Source organism: Sphaerodactylus townsendi, linkage group LG08 (genome assembly GCF_021028975.2).
Source record: "Sphaerodactylus townsendi isolate TG3544 linkage group LG08, MPM_Stown_v2.3, whole genome shotgun sequence".
Taxonomy (NCBI): Eukaryota; Metazoa; Chordata; class Lepidosauria; order Squamata; family Sphaerodactylidae; genus Sphaerodactylus; species Sphaerodactylus townsendi.
This window is the reverse complement of record NC_059432.1, coordinates 53471526-53494992: the sequence shown is the minus strand read 5'-3', so window position 1 is coordinate 53494992 and position 23467 is coordinate 53471526. Positions and strand designations below refer to the sequence as shown.

The following is a 23467-nucleotide window of genomic DNA, read 5'->3' as shown; positions in this document are numbered from 1 at the left end:
CAGGCCAGGTTACAACAACTCAACATAATAAAACATTTTAAACAGCAATAGCATTAAAATGATTAAAATTATAAGAACCCGTACAACACATTAAAACAATAGATTAATAAATAATGTATAAAATAGATGGCATCATAAAGAATCAGGTCATCTCATTCCCACTCCTTCCTTGATATTTCAAAAATAGTTCCCCTGGATATTTAAAAAATGTAATTAATTAGGAAGAACTGAAATGAGGGTTGAATTATTAGCAAGTTACAGGATATTATATATGCTACACATTTCATTGAAGTCCATATGACTGATTGTTAAAATGTCTGTTTTTATCCTAATAGTTTGTGATAAATTCTCTAGAATGATAGGACGTTCTGGGTTTTTTTTTCTGTTTCACTAGCTTGTGATGAATGGAAAATTCTTCCCAAACCTAATCTTCATCGCGATGTAAACAGATTTGGTCACTCAGCAGTTGTCAGCAATGGGTAAAGTATACTTTTCAAAATGTATGGCAAAAGGAGAAAAGTATTGTGAAAAACTCTCTTGAATGTACAGTTTTTATTTTCATCTGTGTTTGTCAGTGTTTGATTAAGGTCTGGTTCACAAGAATAAGCGCTGTGTAACTGATAACATTGGACTTGGGGTGAGGAGCAGGGACGAATGGGAATGATTTTCTTTGTCATCGAAAAGCTCAGTGGGTGACCTAGTTACAGTTTCCTTTTTTTTTGCCTAGTTACTGTTTCCTAACCTACTTTTAGAATGATTTTGTGAGGTTGTAGTGAGAAGGAATGACCCATGTTGCCATGTCAAGATTCTCAAGGAAATGATAACATGTAAATGATTAGCATCCATAAGAATATTGGAAGCAACATGAAATAGTCACTTGATATATACAGTACATCTATAGTAGTAATAATACTGGAACATTGTCTTAAACTTTTAAATGGGCAATTGAAATGTACGTTACTGATGACAGTAATAATACGTTTGAAATGTATTCCTTTTGTGCATCACAAAATTGATCTTTGGTCGACACATCATGGTAGTTCCTTGTCTTGATTTACTTGTCAAAGCAGTGAGTTCAGTTAAGGAAAATAAGTGGATGGTTCTTTTCTGGCTTGAATATTAAATAGGTATATACACATGTCAAGTAGTAAGAGTAGAGTTTTTTTTAAATTAACATTGTGTTGTCTAAAAGGTAGCATGAAAATTACCTCCTTTTTAAGTAGTGTTATACAAAAACTATAGTTTTACTTAACGTAACTTGGGTACACTCCTGGCAAGGTTAAGCATTTCAGCTGAAATGTTTCATGCTGCTTCCAATATTTGAAATTAATGAATGTTTATGGTCAACTGGCCCACACAAGCAACCATGCTCAAATTATACATACAATACAAAATCAATTAATTAAATAATAAAATAAGTCTTGTAAATTAGTAAAATGAAGAAACTATTAATGCAAGGAACTCCAGAGCACTCAACTCTGGTACGTTGGCATACATTTATCATGTTTTCACTACTCTTCGGTTTATGATGGATAACATGTAAAAGAAGGGTGGCTGAGGAAGGACCATGGCTTTTAATAATGCTTTCCATTTCTAAATGTGCCATGCATGTTCCTTTTATTTGTCTTAATAGGTCTATGTATATCTTTGGAGGCTTTTCAAGTGTTTTGTTGAATGACATCCTTGTGTACAAACCTCCCAACTGTGAAGCATTCAGAGATGAAGAGCTTTGTAAAAATGCTGGACCTGGATTAAGATGTTTATGGAACAAAAATCACTGCATGTCATGGGAATCTGACCATATTAATAACATTCTTAGAGCAAAGTGTCCTAGAAAAATAGGTAAGTGATCTTTTGATTTTTTTTACTTGCTTGTTTAAAGTGTTTCATATAAGCTATATTTGTCCCAAGAAATGGCAATTACAAGACGGAATATAATTTTTAAAAGGAATTGTAAATATAATTTACTATATCTAGATAAGGATATAATAGCTGCTCTTTTGACTAGACTTCCATATTTTCCTATTTTGATGAATAGTTTAATGAAAAAAACTTTCAGATTTGTCCATCTTCATTATGTTATACTTGAAAACTAATAGTGCAATCCAGATGGTAAGGTAAAGAGCATTTCGGCAGCCAGAGAGCAGTGTGTTGAAGGTGGTGCCACTCCACTCCCAAACAGGATGCAAGTGGCGCAGAAAGGAGGAACTTTACTTATTTGATAATAGTGTGTCGTGCAGATAATGCCCTCTTTTTTATCTTTGCTGTCAGAATTATATTAGTGTTCTTCATTGTCATCTGGATTATTCTTTAACGTTTTTACCAGATTTTGTAGTATTTTTAGTAGGTTTTCTTGTTGTTTTCATGTTATGCTTTAGTTACAGCCACTTGTTTAAATGAATTTCCACTCAACTGAAAGACAATCATTTTGGACAAAATGTACTGGAAATGAAGTCATTATCCAGGAGAAATGGATAATTAGGTATAGATACAAATTACAACAGAGAGAAAATTGATAGAAGAAATCCATGAAAAAGGATAAGTGATGTTTATGTTTAGAAACTGGATGTTCTGAGTGAGAACTACTGGGGAGTATTTTGAAATTGCAGGCTAGTATTGAAATCATGCATAAAAAAGAGCAGAGATTTTTATCCCTTCTTTTTCCTTCTCTGGTATTTTTTTTTTTACTCAGAAAGATGCTTAGAGTTGAGGGATCCATGTGGACAGATAACCATGAAAACTAGGGCTGTAGTGAAGAAAAGGAGGTGTCCTGCTCACCAGGTTGGAGGCAAATTGCAGACCACGACAAGTCTCTCAGTAAGGGCTCAAGTCCAAGTCAAGACTCTAGGGTCCAGTAGTCCAATCCAGAATCATGCACCAAGAGTAGTCCAAGGTCAGATAGTGAGGTTCCATGAACAAAGCAAGTCAGGCAGTTGGTATGTTCATAAGCAGGGTTGCAGAGAAATTAATCCCACACTAGTTGCAGTCTTATATAGGAAGTTATCACTGGGTCCCATGTTAGACTTCTCCTTACAAGCTGACTCCACTCCTGTACTAATCCTGATTCCACTCCTGTACTACTGGGGTTCAGATATTGTGGTGACTTATCAGTGTGTCCTAGCATTTCCTTAGCAGAAGTGAGACCTCAAGATGCCAGGCACGCAGTCATGCACCTGGTCTATGCATCAGTGCAAGCTCTTACCTCCTATGCTTGTAATGTGCTTTGGGAGACTGCGGAGGGTCTGGTAGTTTGTGGGGGCCACACTGGGGCCTCAAAGCCTGAGAAACTTACTAGGGGCCAGTGGTGGTGTTGCCTCACCCTCAGAGGTGGAGCGAGGGAGAACTATGCCCAGGGTGCATGCACGCTACCTGCCTTTGCCCTGGAACACCCCCAGAACACCACACAACACCCCTCCATGGCCCGGCCATGCCCCCTTCGCTGCTCCGCCCGAGGCATCGCGCCCCACACAGCCCTGTTGGCGCTCTGCCACTGCTCACCTTTCTGGGAGGCAATGGAGGGTGCACCTCACTGGGAGGATGTGCCAAACCATGGTGGGGCTTGGAGGCAGGTTGTCTTTCTCTGGGGTCTCCTCTCTTCACGCTAAACCAGGTGGTACTTGATACAATTATCCTTTTCTTACTCTTCCACTCACAGAGCCCAACTTGTACAGTAAGGACACGTAAAGGAGAATGACAATAAATGTGCTGGCTCTGCACTAATCTGAACATGTTATCACCACATGAACACCAAGTGTATGACCAGAATTTTTTTTTTCAAAAAAAGAAACATACACAATCACTTTATCTGTGCATAATGTCTGTATACTGGGCTACAATCAATTAAAGGAGAACCGGATCTCATGTAGACGTTTCAGAAATTGTTTAAAGGTATAAGGAATTGGGTAACGATGAAGCCAACATTTAAAATATTAGCCCAGTTAAAACTGGAAATTAGTGCAATGTACGACATAAACCCGGTTCAGGTTAGGACTGGACCTCCCCATAGTTCAGGTTTGGCTCCACATGATCTCATGAGCTCTTGCTACCAGCAGCATACAGAGATGGTAGGGAATATAGGAGTTGAATTTCCAAATGAGTTTGGTGTTACATATGACTGCAGCAGTGTCTAGGGTTTAACAGAAGCCCTGTGTGAACCCTCTCAGCTATAAGAGTGAGGTAAGTTTTGCAACAAAGAAAGTTAAAATGGGATGAAACTAAAATGGAACAAATAACCCTGGGATGTATATCATTCTGAGTTCCCTGAACACTTCATTTAACGTTTAACATATAAATAAAATCTGTGGTCAACCATAACCTTTAAGACTGTTTTATATTTCTTGGCTACAGATAATATTGAGCAGATTTAATTCTTGTTTCTCATGTCAAACAGATATTTGTAAATATTGAGTTAGATCCCGAAGTCTGTGGGCTCAATAATCACAGAACTTTCTCACATTCACTTGTCCCAAGCAATTCTTTCAAACCCTGGGAAAATTTATTCTTGAGGTTGTGGTACTCAGTATTTTATGCTGACATTTTGGATTGTAGTTCAAGAAAACTTTTCAGCAGCTGTTTGATGAACTGTGCTCAGATTCACAAAAGTGTATACTGCAATAAATTAATTAAGGTGCTGCAAGAAACTTTTTATAATTTTGGCTGCAGCAGACTAATATAGGCATCCCTGTAGAATTTGGCAGCTCTGGGACTTCCTTTGAGATAGGCGCAACCATTCAGTGAAAAGTATAAATAAAATGTACTGAACATGTGGAGCAACTTGAATATTGAATCGAAGGTCATGTTTACAATGAGTAAGTTCTGGGTATCATTTCTAGCAGGTGTTAAAAATGTACGACATCCTTTGTGTGTGACATCCTTTGTTTCTCATCTTGATGCTTTGTTTTATCTCTTATTTGTATTATAGCTGCAGCAGATGACAGATGTTATAGATATGCAGACTGTGCCAGCTGTACTGCCAATACAAATGGCTGTCAGTGGTGCGATGACAAGAAATGCATTTCAGCAAGCAGTAACTGCAGTGTGGTGAGTATTTATGACTATCAGGTTGCTTTGTTAACAACACTGCTTTATAACCATTAACTGGCTCTTTGGTGCCTTTGAGCGTAAATGTTACTATATAATCAGGTGTTTGAAATGCATATTAAATGGGTACATCATGAATTAATTGCTAAGTCATTTGATACAACTGGAAAGAAACATAATGAAACTCATAGAAGCACCTTGTTTTCCAGGTCCTTTCCCTAATCAAACAAATAATTTAAATCCTACGTGATTATCATATTTGTCTAAGGTTCTCAGTAGTGTTCTTCCACAGTATCTGGTTGTTAAAAAGCTTTTATTTAGATACTGTTCATTCAAAATAGTTACATCATAATTAATCTTTTTAGACTCAAGGAGATTCACGCTGCAACCACAGGTTTAATGACACAAAACAGTAATAAATTTAAAAAGCACATAGTTAAAAACACATTGCTTAAAAATGCATACAAATCTGCCATACCCTGCCAAAATAGTTTATCCTCCAGTCTTTTCCACATTCACAGCTTACAACAGATTTTCCCAATAGTCAAACCTAGCATTGTTTTTTGAGAAATCATTCCACACCCTTCCTTCCTTCCTCCCTTGTCATTTTCCTCCTTGTCTTTCACTTGTCTTTTTTCTGTATGCTACTGCTGAAAACATATTATTTCCAATGGTGGTGGGATATCAAATGTGATGCTGAAGAACAACCTTCCCCCCCTTTTTTTGTTACACTGAAGCGACAATTCAAAAATGTCTCAGGCTCCATTTCTGCTACAGAGAACTATGCACATAAAAGAAAGTAAAAAAAAAAAGCAGGCTGGACAGGCCCATTACCTGAAGGAACAAAAATACATAACTCAGCCCTCCAACTCCCCTCCCCCATTTCCCAGCCAAACTGGAGCTGCAGTAATGCACAATTGTTACTGCAGCAGTTCCTTGTCAATGTCACCTGCGCCTACATTGGAAACAATGTATATTTGTCTTAACGTTACATTGCTTGTTTGATATTAAATTGACAAAGCTGATCCAATCACTCCTGCTTCTTTATATCTGTTCCTGAATGTTAACATCACAAGCTCTAGATGAAATTGACAAAGCTGATCTAATTGTCCCTGTTTCATATTTCTGCTCTCATGTTACACTACTAGTTTGATATGACAAAAGGAAAAAAGTTTTAAAAATCCTTTTGAAAGTGGAGGATGAGAGGGAGGACAAAATGGCTGAAGGGGAGGTTGAGTGACTACACAGGGTCATGGATAAGGGTCAGGTATTTGGTGGGAAAGAGAAATAAGGACTTTCAACAAAATCACATGCTTAAGGGAAAGTGGCTTGGAAGCAAATAGAAAAACCATTGCAGTAAAACCGCTGAAAAAATAGTGGAGAAAAATGAAGCAAAAACATTTCCAGAACCAAATGAAAAAAAATGTGGAATTTAAGGGGGGAAAGTTGCATTTGGTGGTAAGATTTGTTGTAAACAACTTGGTGAAAAAGGCCAATGCCCAATGAAATAAAATTGTTTTATGTGCTTCCTTAAGGCAGCAAGTGAATGCATACCCAACACCCGTTGTGATAGCCTATTCCCAAAGACTTGACTGACCACAGCAAAAGCTCATGACCTAACTGTTGCCAAATAGATAAAGAGGCCAGGTTGCCCATTTTGGTTTCCCCATGATCTTTACTTTGGCCCCCACTTCTACTCAGTAAGGAAGTGGGGGGAATATGGGCAAAACAGCATCTTCTGGATTCTTGCTGCATTGCTGCATAAGATATTATCACCACATCGTGGGATGCTTTAGGATTTTCCTGAGACTCTGATTTTTATTGAAGTGTTTTTGGGAAGTCCTAGAATATCCTGTAATGCCACAATGTTACTTTTGGTTATGCAGCTATAGGTGACATTACATCTCTTGGAACATTATTTGTATAATTCCCCATCCCTCACTCTCCCAGGAATTGCTAGCTGAGGGCTGATAACCCTACATACAGATAATCTATAGAGAGGGCACCCCAAGGAGAAGACTGTCTGAAGAATACAACCAATTTATGGGAGTATACTGGATGATATAGTTGGATTAGTATGAAGGCCCTGGCCATGAAGGTCTTTAAAGGTAATAACCAGCACTTTCAGTTTAACCCAGAAGGAGAAAGGTATCCAGTGGAATTAATACAGTGCTGGAATTGTATGTTCTGAGTTGCTGATACCAGATAAAAGGCATATTGCTTCATTATATAGCAATTGAAGCTTCCCAGATATCTTCAAAGGCCACCCTCAAAGGACAGTTTACAGTCATTCAATCTGGAGGTTATAGTAAGTGTGGCTCAGTGCAGCGAAAACCGCAGAGCTTAACTATGGAGACAGGCATGAACAAGATATAACTGAAGGACGGTGTTTCTAGCAACCCTTCTGACCCATTTATCTATCATCAAGGCTATATCCAAGAAAACTCCCTATGTCTTAATTTGATTTGCCAAAGACAGTTTAATTCCATGTAGATCAGGGGTAGGGAACCTGCGGCTCTCCAGATGTTCAGGAACTACAATTCCCATCAGCCTCTGTCAGCATGGCCAATTGGCCATGCTGGTAGGGGCTGATGGGAATTGTAGTTCCTGAACATCTGGAGAGCCGCAGGTTCCCTACCCCTGATGTAGATGAACACCAGCCAGATACTGCCTTCTTAACTAGCATCACTCCTATCTTGTGTGGATTAAATTTCAGTTAATTTACTCTCAGCCAATTGAGCTCAAGACACTGTTACAGGATCTTCCAGGTGTTTCTGAGGGGGTGTTGACCAAAAGTGTAACATAACGTGTAAGGCAGCAAAGTTGAGAATTTTCCTCAAAGAAAGATCTTAAAGGAAGACTTTTGTTTCTAAGAAGACCCACCTAGCTTGCTAGAATCCTGTAACATTGTACATATGAAATAATCAGGATCTTTCTTTCAGGAATAAATAAAATGTCTTAAACACTTTTATTTCAGTATGTTTTCTGAAAGTCATAGTTCATTGCAAATGTATTCAAAAAGTCCAAACAGTGACCAGCTATACATTCATACTGATGTTACCAGTTTTAAGTATTACATTTCTTGGCTTAATTTGAGACAGAGCATTACGTATATCTGTGGCAAAGTTGGGACTTGCATATATGTCCCACACTTCTATTTGAAACATTTTAATCTAACAAAAAATGCAGGTTATCTAAATAAGTAAATATGTTTACCTTAGAACAATAGTATTCGAATTAGCACATCTTCTCCAATATTACAGACTGATAACTTGGTTAATAAACATTTATGATTAGTTTTAAAATAAGATGTACATTCCAGTGTCACTGGTTGTTCACATTGAGTACATATTGCTGGTTTTGATACATTGTTCATGTTTTTGCACATTGTCTATAGCATATGAAATTTCTGATAAGAAAATAGGAAATTTTGGCTGCTTTTCTACTTGGCTGCATTTTTTCTTAAATCCACCTTTGCCCCCACTTCTTACCACCCTAATAAATGTTTCCTTGAGAAAAATGTGAAGATTACTATCAACAGTGATTGACTTTACTTATGTGTTATCAGTGGCATACAGTAGTGTGCTGACAGGAGAGTAAAATTACTTGTGATAAGGTAAACCCTTGGAAGTACATCAGAATGCTGTGGGTATCTTTCCTGCATTGATAAAAACATTTATAGCTATGATAAATATTTCTCTTTTAAAGCAAACAAATATTAGAAAAAAACTATTTGGAGTGATGTTTGAAAAGAAAGTTGCAAATAACAGCTTTATGTAATTTTTCATATATGTTGCACAGTAAAAAATCTAGATAAGAAACAAAGAAAGGAAAGCACTGAATCTATTACATTACAAAGTATTTATCTTTTAAGCCCTGTTATGTAAGGACAGTTGGAAAATGAACAGAAATTATACTTTGGACTTTCCCCTACCATATATTACATTTATTGATAAAGCAGTGAAGTTGAAATTCTAAAACAGGCCAGGGATGCTAAACAGCATGAAACATAATCGACACATTGAAGTGTATTGAAGCTTCTCAGTAATTCACTTTTGTTTGCAGACTTCTGTTTCATGTCTTCTGTGCATTGCCACATAGGACTGTGCAAGTGCAGGCCAGCCATTGAAAATAGATTTTCAAGCTATTTGAAGATTCACTGTCTCTGGAGTGCTCCCCCTCTCTTCTATTTTCAGTTGAGAGCAGGGTCCTTTCTCCACCCAAACCATCACATGACAGAGGCAGGAAGAGTGCTCCTGCCTAAGTCCTCTTTTCACCACTGTGGAGAGAGGATATTCCTTGAACTTCATCTCAGCATCTTTTGTCTAGTCACCTAAATAAATAGCTTTATTTAAAAAGTGCCACCAGTACTTCAGTACTGCACTAAGATTTTTATTTATTTATTTATTTATTATTACATTTTTATACCGCCCTCCCCCGGTGGCAAAAAGTGATGAGCACACAGAATGCCTAATTTGTTTGGGGGATGACATTTCTCTCAGACACCTGTGTGGCCTGTCACTTTTCACACCTAAGGAGAGACATGAGTTGGCATCACAGCTGAAAGCAGTCTTATGGGAGAAATGGTTCAGAGCCACACAAAAATGGTTCAGAGCCACAAAAAAATGTTTAGAATAAGCCCACAAATGTTCTAGAATGCTATATGTGGCATATGCTGCCTCAAAGCCTCCCTTGGATATTGAACCCTTAGAGCAATATTCCTTGGCTATTGTACCCTAGGAGCCACCAGCCAAATAACTGGGTTTTTTTTAATGAAATAAAGAATGGATTCAAATAGTTTGCAAGTTTGCTTATTGTCTGTCATTATAATGACTTTCTTCCTGGCACCCCCCAAAAAATCTCGTGTTTTTAGATTTTATACAACCATCACATTTATCCAGCTCCCTGACATCTGAATTGCATTTTTGTCGTTGATCCCAATCAAAACAGTGTGCCGTCCAAGTTTGTCCAGAGGAAATATATCCAGAGGAAGAAGAAGAGTTTGGATTTGTACCCTGCTTTTCAAATTAGGTTTTCAGATTGGAGTCCAGTTCTCTTCACCACTATACCACACTGATATATGTGCTGTGCATAGGATTGCTAGCTCTGGGTTAGAAAATTCCTGGAGTTTTGGGACAGGAGAACCTGCAAAGAATGGGTTTGGGGGAAAGGGGAGGGAGGGAGGGAGGGAGGTCAGTGGCGTATAATGCTGCAGAGTCCACCTTTCAAAGCAGATGTTTTATCCAGATTACCTGATCTCTGTAATGTGTAGACCTCCTGTTCACATATCTTTTTGGAAGATGAATAAATTTGAATGAAATTACCTCAGATACATAGGCCAGATTGGGCTACTTTTTCTGGTGGTGCCACAGTTTCCATGTCTGGACTCTGCTTTCAGGTTCAATTCTTTTGCACTGTCTTCGGTTTCTGTTGCCCTGTGGTAGCTTGGAATAGGGAAAGAACAGCAAGGGGAAAAATGATTCTACAGTTACAGACATGAGGCCCATCTAGAATAATTAGCTCATGTTGCTGCTTGCTGTACAGCATCATCCCTGAGTGATGTTTTTGAGCACGGCAATTATTCCGGTAGCATTGCTGGCTTACAAATTGGGTTGTCATTTTCTAGCTGGTAGCTATAGATCTTACGGAATTTCAAACAACAGAGCTCAGTTCCTGTGGATAAAATGGCTGAATTGGAGGGTACACTCTGTGGCGTTACACCCCAGCTTGCCAAATCTCTATGAATTCCTCAACCCAAAACTGGCAACCCTACATGGGAAGTGCCATCATTTTATATAAGCAGGGATGCTGTTTCCATGAGCTGTTTCAACTATTGGACATTTGCTTGATTGCAGGAAGCAGTCAAATGTTTTGTTTGCACTCTAGGAGAAGGTGGGAGTAGAAGTTTCTACAATTACTTGCCCAATTCCCCTCACACACTTAAAGTCTTGACACCCTTGGAAAAGTGTGCCAATGGGGAGGGGCAATCAGAGACCCAGAGTCTGACCTTTCTAAACACCATTATTTACCCCTTGATAAGCAGTTCACTTGCCTTTTTGTAGCATATGCTAGGGCTTCTACCAAGAAATGTGAGAAAAACACCACCACACAACAATCTGTGACCTTAGGTGCTCTTATCTTGAAGCAGGTCTTCAGGGAAATGGTTATGCATGAATCTACTATTCATGTGTATGAGTCAGAAAATTTGTTTGTATGTATAAACAAAAAATTGAGCATATGGGGAAGAGGGATAAAACCCTTCTCCCTTATCTTGCCAGCCTTCACTATGTAGCATTTTTTTTCAGGCAAGTTCACTGTCTTCTTGATGGATTTTGGGAAGTAAGTTTTTAGTCACAGTCTAGAAGGAAAATGCTGAAAGAAGTGATCCTACTAAAGGTTTTGTGTGTGTCTCCAGGGATTAGTGTCCACATCAGTTTTAATGGTCTCTGAAATAGGGAGACTTTCTCTAAACTGCTTGAAGTTTGGAAGAGAAGAGTCCTTTGGTTAAGGGCAATAGTTTCTCTTTTCTAAATAAAGGAAAAATAAAATAAAGATGAACAGAAAAACAAAAAGAAGGCGGAGGCTGTTTTTCAGAGCTCAACAGTTCACTGATCTTGGATCCCCCCCCCCTCCCAGAACTAGTGGGTCTAAAATCTGGTCCGCCTGTCAAATTTAAGATCACCAGAATTGGAGGAGGCAAGAGATAAGCAAAACTTGCTCTGCAGCTGGAGAAATATCCCCTATCAGTAACATGTAGTTTGGGGAGCAATCAGGCTCAGGAGCAGCAGTGGCGTAGGAGGTTAAGAGCCCGTGTATCTAATCTGGAGGAACCGGGTTTGATTCCCTGCTCTGCCGCCTGAACTGTGGAGGCTTATCTGGGGAATTCAGATTAGCCTGTACACTCCCACACATGCCAGTTGGGTGACCTTGGGCTAGTCACAGCTTCTCGGAGCTCTCTCAGCCCCACCTACCTCACAGGGTGTTTGTTGTGAGGGGGGAAGGGCAAGGAGATTGTAAGCCCCTTTGAGTCTCCTACAGGAGAGAAAGGGGGGATATAAATCCAAACTCTTCTTCTTCTTCAACCTAAGTGAGACACCATTCCAGGTCACAGGTGGGAGTGTGGCTGTAGTAATGAAAACAAAAGCAAGTAGTGAGCAATGTTAAAGAATCTCAATAAATATGTTTGGAAAGAAAGGAAATCTCCCTCTGGTGAACAGAAGTATAAAACAAAGAGGTGCAATGTCCAAAATAGCAAAAACATCTCCTATTCTGCTCTCTCAGTGTGAATAGTAATTAAGCCAAGAATTTATGCATCTCAACCATGAATGTGCAAGTGATTTGTGAATGGCAGGCCTATTTTAAAGTTCTATGGCCATAACTTTACTAAAACACATCTTGCTTAGAGTCCCAAAGCACTGGGAAATGGACATGAAATGGAGAAACACAGGAAAACTGTATTCCCAGACCAGTTAGGGAAAAATATAGCTGTTGGACTATTTAATTGCATGGAAGTTTAACAAGCAAATACTGGCATGTACAGAAACTTAGAATGGGTAAAATGTCATTTGCAGCACTGATAACAAGCAAGGGAGTGCTTAAAAATAACCAGAAAACTGGCATGAACAAACAGACCTTGAACTACTTTAATCAGTTGGTCTACTGTATATGCATCTTTGCATCTTGAGGGAATTAACGAATGAACATACTGAAATAGTAGCAATTATTTTTGGTAAGTCATGGAGAACGCTGAAGGCACCAGAGAATTTGAAAGGGAAAAAAATGTTTTCACTAATGTTGAAATAAGATCAGAATTACAAGGCAGTAGCCATTCTTTTGTCTTTGGTTTAGTAAATTTTAGGCTGCATCCCAGAGGCGGCATCTTTCATAGTTTATTGGCTCTGTAGTATAACTTAACTGCATGGAAGAGATACCTCAAAGAAGAGGTACCAAATAGCATGTGTGAGAGGAGATCCTTTTAGGAGAGCAAGCGTTGTACAGTGGTTAAAAATGATGGACTCTAATATGGAGAACCAGATTTGGTTCCACTCTCCTCCACATGAGCAGTGGACTCTTACCTGGTGAACTGAATTTGCTTCCCTGCTCCTACACATAGAACCTGCTGGGTGATCTTGGGCTAGTCACAGTTCTCTCAAAGAACTCTCTCAGCCCCACCACCTTACAGAGTGTCTGTGGTGGAAAGAGGAAGGGAAGGAGTTTGTAACCTGTTTTTAGACTCCTTACAGGAGAGAAAAATTGGGTGTAAATCCAAAATCTTCTCCTCGTTTCTGTATTTTGGTCTGTGGTGATTGTGCTAGCCCGCATTGCAGTTGGGATTGCCCATAACAGCATAACAACAAAGTATGTCTGTTGAATCTACCTACAAGATTTTCCACGCACTGTAGCCCAAGTCTTCTCCAGTATCCAAGTTTACTCACCACAAAGTAGCATATGATGCTAAGGTGAAAGTGAGAAAGTTAAGTTTTTGTGGTGAATACGCTACCGTTGTGTATGGAAATAAAGAAAAGAAAATTTGCAATGTGTCAGTTTATTTATTTTACACCTTTTGCAGCTACATGAAAACTTGTGCAACAAATGTGCTGTTATTGTTCAGAATTTAATTGGGTTTGGTAGTTTGGGCTGGAATCTTAGTGTTAACAGCAATTACCTATTGGATTTGCATTTATATTTAGGCTACTGAGATTTGTCCAGGAAGGAATGTGTAAATTGGATTTAGAAGACGATCTGGAATTGCAAAGATAAGATGAGAACAGACGGAATAGTTACCAATAGCTTAATTTTTAAAAAAGCATCGTTAGACAGTTTTGGATTTCTTTAGTAAAAAAACCCATATTATTGAAGAAGTGGTAAAAATGTACTTAATTTTCTGTCTTCTTTTCTCTTTGCATTTATTGTTGCTTACGACCATATGGTTTCATTTTTGAAAGCAGCCTGAACTTTTCAGGATTTTGACATTGTGATAATGACATGTTAACAGGGAATATTAGGTGGGGACAGTGTTAGGTGAGCAGATGGTGCTTGCTTGCAATTTAAAATTCATTGTAATCGACCTCTCAGACAGCATTGTCAATAATGTATAATGACTGAGCCAAACTAAGTGCAAATAGGTATAAAAAGGGTTTTCTGAAATTCATCTGTGCATATTTTACAGGCTTGCCTTCTGTCACTTTGCAACATTTTGTTCTGGCTAATTTGCTGTTCTATAAAAGAACATGGTGGTTTTTCACATTTGTTTCTGATTGTCTTTGCAAACCTTTCAGTAAGACCTTCAGCATAATGGGTTTATTTCATAGTACTTTCACTCTGAAAATGGAGCTAGATGACTGATTCATTCTATCAGTAGCTCTGTATGACTGGAATCTTATGTTTTGAATATATGAACAGCTTCTAATCCAATTTGGCAGTTTGAAAGTGGTTCCTGTTCTTAATTCTCATTGCTAGTTGATGTAGCAGCAGGGTCTTCCTACTATCTGTGATTACTTTACCCATTAAGTGATTCCTTAGAGTTCATTCAGTATTTACAGATGGTCATCTCCAGCCTACCACAGAAGAAAATTCCACAAGTTCTTTGTTGATAGGTCCCGGCAGCTGAATTGTTTTTCCCTAACAATTGCTATCTCAGGTGTTCCTAGGGTTGCAGAGTTTGGGAAAAGAAGGGACTTTAATGGGATATAATGCCATAGAGCCCACCTTCCAAAGTGATCCTTTTCTTCAGATGAATGGATTTCTGTCTCCTGGAAATCAGTTATAATAGTGGAAGATCTCCAGCTGTCACTTGGAAGTTGGCAACCCTAGGTGTTCCCCTTAACTGTTTATGCTCAGCATGTTTAGTTGCTTTCTGTTTTTCCCCAGGTGTCTTCGTTGCCCTCCTTTAAAGATCAGTTCTTCCTTAACATGTTGTGTATGAATGCCCAAGCAGAAAACACACTGGCCTATCTTTATGTGTGACAGGTAATCAGGTGTCAAACTCATGGCCCTCCAGATGTTATGGACTACAGTTCCCATCATCTCCTACCAGCATGGTTAATTTTGGCGGGGGATGATGGGAAGTGTAGTCCATAACATCTGGAGGGCCGTGAGTTTGACACGTCTAAGTATAAGTATACGGTCATAAGTGTAAGAGAATATATATCACTGTATATACACCTGGTTGGATGGGTGAATTGTATTTGAACACGTTTATGCATGATTATTAACAGTTAACAAATACATGAATGACATTCATGCAGCTTTGGTGCGCAACGCATAATTCCTTTTTTGTTCAGTTTCCCTATCTTTATGTTTGACAGGTTCACACATGTATAACTGAACATATGATCAATTAAAATGATTGTAGGTAGAGACCTAATTCTTCTCTGGTCGCTGCTTCTAAGCATTTTAACGTGAAGTATGTTACATTTACATATGCAAACAACAAATGTTGTGAATGCTCACTTGCATTCTGCATAACACGAACATCTAAAAATAAATGAAAATGAACAGTAACATATGGAATGCAAGAGGTCATATATAACTTGTAGAAAGGTTCTGTGAACTTGAATGTTTCTTACAAAATTCTGAAAGATGAAGATTTTCTTGTTGTTCCTATGAGGTTTTGCCCAAAGAAGATACACTCAGGTGGGAGGTGGGTGGAAAAATTCCTTAGAATTCTAGACAGATAAGGCTCCAGCCCCACATAACAGCATCCCTCTCCTATGTTGTCTGTAAACCAGACCATGACATGCCACCAGCAGAGAGCAGGAGCAGTAGAATACATGCCTGTGCATCCTGTGAAAATACTGTTAATTTATATGGGACATCTAATGTGCAGAAGCCACGCAATTGGATTTTGTTGGTTCTTTTGACTGCTTTGGTTCTTTATGATTCCCTCATTTTACACCTGAAGCGCTGAAGTTGAAAGATTCTAATAGACCTCTCAGGAATTTGTGACTATGTACTTATTTGAATACATGTCTCCTGAGAATTGATCTAGCACTGTGTTGATAAAATTAGTCCCTGACTTTGGAAGAACTAGTTAATCAGCCCAAGAATGTCTACTGTTTCAGTTAATTTAATTTCTAATAGATGAAAAACTTATAATTTTTAAAGGTACTTTCAGAACTTCTATGAATGTTGGATTCTTTCTCATATATGTGGCCCTACTTGTTAAATAGATGAAATAGTTATTCTGATTTTCCTCTTCCTGACAAACATGTGAAAGACAATGGATAAACCTCATCTTAACTTCCATAAATTCAAATGATTTGCTTGTTAACTCTCTTCCTGCAGCTTCAATCTGATTATACGCTGTTCATACAATTAACACATTTTGCATCTCTGTGTTCCAGTCAGTAAAAAACTACACCAAATGCCATGTGAGAAATGAACAAATCTGTAATAAGCTGACTAGTTGTAAAAGTTGTTCACTAAACCTTAACTGCCAGTGGGACCAGCGACAGCAAGAATGCCAGGCTTTACCAGGTAAAAAGGAAAAAATATGTGTTTGAAATTAACATTTGTGTGTGTGTAGAGAAGGGTGACTGTGGTTCAAAGCTGTATTTAGGAACACAGGCTCTATGAAATTCAACATAAGCCATGGTGTAATCAGAACAAAAAATGACAAAACCAAGCATCTGAACATTTGGCTTCAATTCAAATGTAGCTGCAATCGTCTAGATAACATTTAATTTCCGCATGGTTTCTGAAGGCACCCATCAACATGTCACCTAAATGTTAATCTGTTGATGTAAACCATGATAATATGAAAAGCTTAAATAAATCACAAATGCTGCTGTTTTCCTAAGATTGCTTGGCGTTAACGCATTGTGTAACTCATTGTGCTTCTACTTACATTTTAGTTTTTGTGTAAGTGTAATTGTAGTACATCATATATCAGTACTATGACCTCTTTTAAAATGAGAATGTTAAAAAAGATTGTTTGCCTGCTTAACTGAACTGTGTTCTAAAAAGGTAATGCTCAAGCACATTTCTAAATGTGATTTTTTTTTCATTCACAACTACTTTTAAGCTTGTGTAATTCTTTATAGCTCATCTGTGTGGAGAAGGATGGAATCATGTTGGAGATGCTTGCCTCCGTATAAACTCTAGTCGTGAAAACTACGACAATGCAAGACTTTACTGCTATGGCTTGAATGGGATTCTTGCATCGTTAACAACCTCAAAAGAAGTTGAGTTTGTTTTGGATGAAATACAGAAATATACTCTCCAGGTAAATTGTGTAGCTAATTTGGAAGTTAATTAGGAATCTTTAAAATTTAATGCCAAATTATGCTTGTTGTACTGTTTACAGTTAGGAATTCACCAAACCTATTGCAGCTGGAGGACTTCTTTGTCAAACAGAGATTGACTTTGACAGTGCAAATTCTCCTTGCCTTTATAATACTGTATTTATTTATTTATTTATTTATTTATTTATTTATTTATTTATTTATTTATTTATTAGATTTTTATACCGCCCCATCCCCGAAGGGCTCTGGGCGGTTTACAACATATAAAATACAATATAAAGTAAGTAACCATTTAAGGCAGCGATAAAAATTATCAATCCTATTCTAGTTATAAAAATTCAGCTGTTAAAATGGCGTTCAGCAGTCCAGTAATAAAAATCCCTCCCCCCTCAGAGGGGGAGGCATGGCGAGTCGCGTTGGATGACAGGTGGCCCAGTTGACAAGGGCCAGAGAAAGGGGGCACTATTAGCGGCTGGTTCCTCCAAAGGCCCGGCGGAACAGCTCAGTCTTACAGGCCCTGCGGAACTCCCCAAGGTCCCGCAGGGCCCGGACAGCTGGAGGGAGAGCGTTCCACCAGGCTGGGGCCAGGGCCGTAAAGGTCCTGGCCCGTGTGGAGGCCAGCCGCATCACTGAAGGGCCAGGGACCACCAGTAAATTGGCCTCCGCCGATCGGAGAGGCCGTGTAGGGACATATGGGGTGATGCGGTCTCTAAGATACGACGGTCCCAGGCCGCGTATGGCCTTAAAGGTCAACACCAGCACCTTGAAGATGATCCGGAACTCTACTGGGAGCCAATGCAGCTGGCGCAGCACGGGCTGGATGTGTTCCCAGGCGGCGCTGCCTGTCAGCAAGCGCGCCGCTGCATGCTGAACCAGTTTCAATCTCCGGATCAAACGCAAGGGAAGGCCCGCGTAGAGCGAGTTACAATAGTCTAATCTGGAGATGACCGTTGCATGGATCACGGAGGCCAGATCCGTTCGGGAGAGGAAGGGAGCCAGCCGCCGGGCCTGACGGAGATGGAAAAAAGCAGCCCGGGTTGTGTGGGCCACCTGGGTCTCCATTGAAAGAGACAAATCCAGGTGGACCCCCAGGCTGCGAACAGAGGGGGTCGGCGCCAATGTGACCCCCTCCCACACCGGCCGCTGGAAGATCCCACCCCCCCTCGCGGCCGAGCCAGAGGATCTCCGTCTTCGATGGATTCAGTTTTAACCTGCTCTGTCACAACCAACCAGCGACCGCCTCCAAACAGTGCTGTAGAGCCGCAGGGGTGGCGGCTGCTCCCCCCTCCATCAACAGAATGAGCTGTGTGTCATCAGCGTACTGATGGCAAATCAGCCCAAAACTCCGCACCAGCTGAACAAGGGGTCGCATGTAGATATTAAATAGCAGCGGGGACAGTAATGCCCCCTGGGGTACACCGCATTGAAGCGGGCACTTCCGGGAGGCCTGGTCCCCGCACCTCACTTGCTGAGTCCGGCCCCGGAGGAACGAGGCTATCCATTGAAGGACAGTGCCCCGCACTCCGGAGGCGGCCAGGCGGTGGGCCAAAAGGTCGTGGTCGACCACATCAAACGCTGCGGTGAGATCTAGCAACACCAGCAGCACCGATCCGCCTTGGTCGAGCTGGATACGGAATGTATCTGTGACGGCGACGAGAACAGTCTCCGTCCCATGCCCAGCACGGAAGCCGGACTGGAAGGGGTCAAAAGCCGATGCTTCATCCAGAAAACCTTGAAGCTGCTCCAACACCACTCTCTCAATTACCTTCCCCAGAAACGAAAGGTTCGAGACGGGGCGGTAATTGGCCAGATCACTAGGATCTAACGATGGTCTTTTCAAGAGTGGGTGGACCACTGCCTCCTTCAACCCATCCGGGAAGGTTCCTTGCTCAAGGGAACCATTGATTATGCTCAACAGATGGGGTCGTAACTCCGCCCGGCAGGTTTTCACAAGCCAGGACGGGCACGGATCCAGAGGACAGGTAGTAGGTCTAACAGCAGCTAAGGCTCTGTCAACAGCGGCTTCAGAGAGCAGGGAAAACTGGGTCAAACAAGGACCCGAAGACGGCAAGGGAGTCTCCAGTTTGCTAATTGTAGTAAGCGTGGATGGAAGGTCATGGCGGAGCGACGTGATCTTATCCGCAAAAAAGCTCATAAATGCCTCACAGCTAATACTCAATTGGGAATTTGAGGATCTCTCCGATAGGGAGGTCAACGACCGAATTATGCGAAACAGTTGTGCTGGGCGAGAGCTAGCGGACGCGAGGGAGGAGGAGAAGAAAGCCCTCTTCGCCTCCTTCGTCGCCACCTCATAGGCTTTCATAAGCGTCCTATAAGATGTTCGCGCAGCTTCGTCGCGAGATTTCCTCCACACTCGCTCTAGCCGTCTAAGCCCCCGCTTCATGTGGCGCAGCTCCTCAGTATACCATGGAGCGCGCCGGGAGCGGGGGCGAAGAGGGCGCCGGGGGGCAACAACATCGATGGCATCGGAGAGACGGGAATTCCAATCCTCCACCTGCTCATCGAGCGTGCCGGCGGGTTCAGGGTCCCGTAGAGCATTCAGGAAACCAAGTGGATCCATGAGTCTCCGTGGGCGGGCATAAATCAGCCCGTCGCCTAGACGGGGGTGGTGTGGCAGGTCCACCCGGACCTTCAGGGCATAGTGGTCGGACCATGGCACTCTATCAGTAGAGGATACGACCAGATTTATTCCCGACCCGAAGACCAAATCCAGCGTGTGCCCGGCCTCATGGGTGGGGCCAGAATTTATCAAGGAGAGGCCTAGCGTCGCCATGGATGACACTAGGTCCGTGGCCGCCGTACATGAGGCGGCGTCGGCATGGACGTTGAAGTCCCCCAAGACAATGAGTCTGGGGAACCGCAGCGCCCAGTCCGCTACCACCTCCAGCAGCCGCGGCAGGCTGTCTCCTGGTGCGCTAGGCTACCGGTACACCAGGAGGACAGCCAACCTCTCCGAGGCCAACCACTCTAGGCCGACACACTCTATGCCGGTGACCTCCAGGACAGGAGCTGCCCTAAAGGGGATAGATTCACGAATGAACAATGCCACACTGCCCCCCCGGCCCTGAGTTCGTGATCGGTGAAGGCACGCGAAACCCGGGGGCGCGACCTCGCCCAAGGCGACGGTCTCACCCTCGCGCACCCAGGTTTCGGTGATACATGCCAGGTCCACCTGTTGGGCTCCAAGAAAATCTCGAAGCACCATGGTCTTATTATTGATGGTCTTATTATTTGAGGGATCATAAGGATACAGACTTTTTAAACCTTTCTGTAACCATGCTTATTGCACTTTAAAGATGTTGTTAAAAACTGTTTACTGCTCTCAAACCTTTTGGGCATAGTCTTCTAGAAGATGTGGTTAAGCAGAGGTACAGATACACATCTGAGTGTTGTTCAGGTGTTTTTAGTGCAGTCCTCAGTGGATTTGCACCCTTCAAAGCCCATTGAAATGAATCGATCTAGAAGGGTATCGCTCTCCTTTCAGCGCAGTCCAAATGGGGAGGCCACTGGAGTTGGCACACATTTGTACCAAAGCATTTGCCCTCCTAGCAAGAGTAAGTGGGACTTTCGCTGGTCCGGAGGGCAAACAGAAAGGTGAGCAGGCACTGTGGAGCTCACTGGTGTCAAACCCACTTCTGGCCACCATTTCCACACTGTTTTGGCCTAATGTGGAGGCCGACGCAGCTGGGGGCATTCTGGGAACAATCCCAGAGGCAGAGGTGACATTAGTCAGCTCCCACTGGGCTTTGGCCCCAGGAACACCAGCAGGAGGGAAGACACTTAAGCCATATTTTAGGTGGCATAAGTCCATTTAGCCCCATGGAGAGGTTTTTGTTGGAGGGTGTATTTTGTGGCTTTTTTGCTTTTCTTTCTCCCTGTACCACTGGTTGGTGGTCTGTGTGGTTTTTTTCCCTTTTTGGCTTTTTTCTGTCTCCCTGGGCCAATGGAAAGCCCTCTGAAGTGGTGGGCAGTGTAGCAGTGGTGCCATCCTCAGTCACCTTAGGCTGTCGGTTAAGATACAGGATTGAGTATCAGTCCTTTAAACTTAATGGATTTGGGGCAATACAACTGGACGGTCACTCTTCAGGCAACTGTTATCTAAAATTAATATTACCACTATGATAAAGGGAATCCCTACGCTGGCTTCACAGGCTGCTTCATAGTAGGTTATGTGTTAAAGTGTGTTGCATTACATCACATTGGTATTTGTTCAACTTTCAAGAATATTACATGGTTATATTCTGCGCCATTTTTTAATGGAAGAGTGGGGTATTCAGTATTTGCCTTATATAGCAAAGAAAGATTTCACTTTGACATGGTCTGTTTTAATGAGCAAAGCATTTGTTAGATTTGTATATCATCTTTCTATGAAAAACAATACATACAGTCAAGCTACCAGAAGGGTTTTCTAGACCTGAAGATTATTTGTGGTTCAAGGACTTCATATCAGTATATTAGCTCTACGGTTGCAAGGCAACCTAGGTAAGTAGTAATGGTATGTGCCACCTGTGAAACATATATTGAAATGAGTCCCACAAAATGTATACCTTACATATTCAAATGTACATGGTAACAGCCCAGACACATTTGGCATAGATTAATATAGGAGAAGGGAAGAAGCAAAAGGACTCTTTTTATTATTATTATTATTATTATTATTATTATTATTATTATTATTATTATTATTATTATTATTATTATTATTATTATTATTATTATTATACAAAATACACGATGACAATGTCAAGTGTGTTGTGCTGCAGGACTTTGTCTGTTTGTATACAAAAGTCCCACAGTATCGTGGCTTGCTGATTTTTGAGGACTTTTTCAGTTTGATGTTCCCACCAGTTGTTAGAGGTGGGCAAGTCATAATTTTTGCAAATGTTCCAGTGGACCATTTTGGCCACACTGTTGTGGTGGAGTTTGTAGTCAGTCTGCGTAATCTTTTTACAGGAGATGAGTACATGGTCCACAGTTTCATCTGCTTCCTGGCAGAGTCTGCATTTGGGATCAGTTGAAGTTTTGTCGATTTTTGCTTTGATTGCATTTGTTCTTATCGCCTGTTCTTGAGCGGCGAGAATTAGGCTTTCTGTCTCTTTCTTTAGCGTCCCTGATGTTAACCATCCCCATGTTTTGGTGTCATCCACTTTTCCTTTGATCTTTTTCAAAAATTGGCCATGCAGTGCCTTGTTTTGCCAACTTTCTGTCCTTTCTTTCAACACTTTCTGACGATACTCTCTCTTCGTGATGTCAACTTTCAGCAGTTATTTATTGTTCACTTCTTTAAGTTCCCATTGTTCACTGCTTTTTACATAGTCGGCAGGTGCATGCTTTTCTTCTTTGACAGTCTGTTTCACTTGTAAAAGTCCTCTGCCACCGGATTTGCGTGGCAGGTTTAGCTGGTCAGTATCACTATGCGGATGTAGCGCACTGTGGATCGTCAGGAGTTTCCTCGTTTTTCGATTCAATTCATCCAAATCAGCCAGAGTCCAGTTTACAATGCCAGTTGTGTATCTGATGACTGGAATCGTTCATGTATTTATCGCCTTTATTGTGTTTCCGCCATTCAGTTTAGTCTTCAGTATTTTCCTCACTCTTTGCTTGTATTCTCTACCAACAATTGTTTTTACTTGATAGTGTTTGATGGTGTCCAACTCCAAGATGCCCAAGTATTTGTAAACTTCCTGTTGGTTGTTTCTAATAGTCTGACCATTGGGCATTTCAATTCCTTGGCTTTCTTTAATTTTCCCTCTGCTGATTGTTAGTGTCGCACATTTTTCTAGTCCAAACTCCATTGAAATATCTGAGCTGAAAATTTGGACTATGTTGATCGGCGACTGGATTTCAGTTTCTGATTTTCTGTAAAGTTTCAAATCGTCCATGTACAACGGGTGCGAACTTTTCTGGGTATTCTTTGCCATCTGATATCCCAGATTCGTTTTCCTTAGGATTGTTGTCAGTGGGATAATTGTAATGACAAATAGTAGGGGCGACAATGAGTCCCCCTAGAAGATGCCTCTCTTGATGTTGACCACTCCATACTTTTTTCTTCCAACTAACAGTTCCGTCTTCCAGTTTTTCATTGCATTTTCAGTAAACATTATGATGTTTTTGCTCACACCAATGGTTTTTAAGCATTTTATGATCCAACTGTGGGGCAA

The 23467-nt window shown here is 41.0% G+C and overlaps 1 protein-coding gene across 1 annotated transcript in view; it reads left to right on the top strand.

The window, feature by feature from the left end:
- ATRNL1 (attractin like 1) overlaps positions 1-23467 on the top strand; it is a 575975-nt gene that overhangs the window by 54892 nt on the left and 497616 nt on the right. Inside the window, exons 10-14 of the mRNA XM_048507055.1 lie at positions 395-479; positions 1634-1842; positions 4922-5040; positions 16386-16518; positions 17085-17266. Coding sequence (XP_048363012.1) covers positions 395-479; positions 1634-1842; positions 4922-5040; positions 16386-16518; positions 17085-17266 — 728 coding nt within the window. The remainder of the gene's footprint in view (positions 1-394; positions 480-1633; positions 1843-4921; positions 5041-16385; positions 16519-17084; positions 17267-23467) is intronic.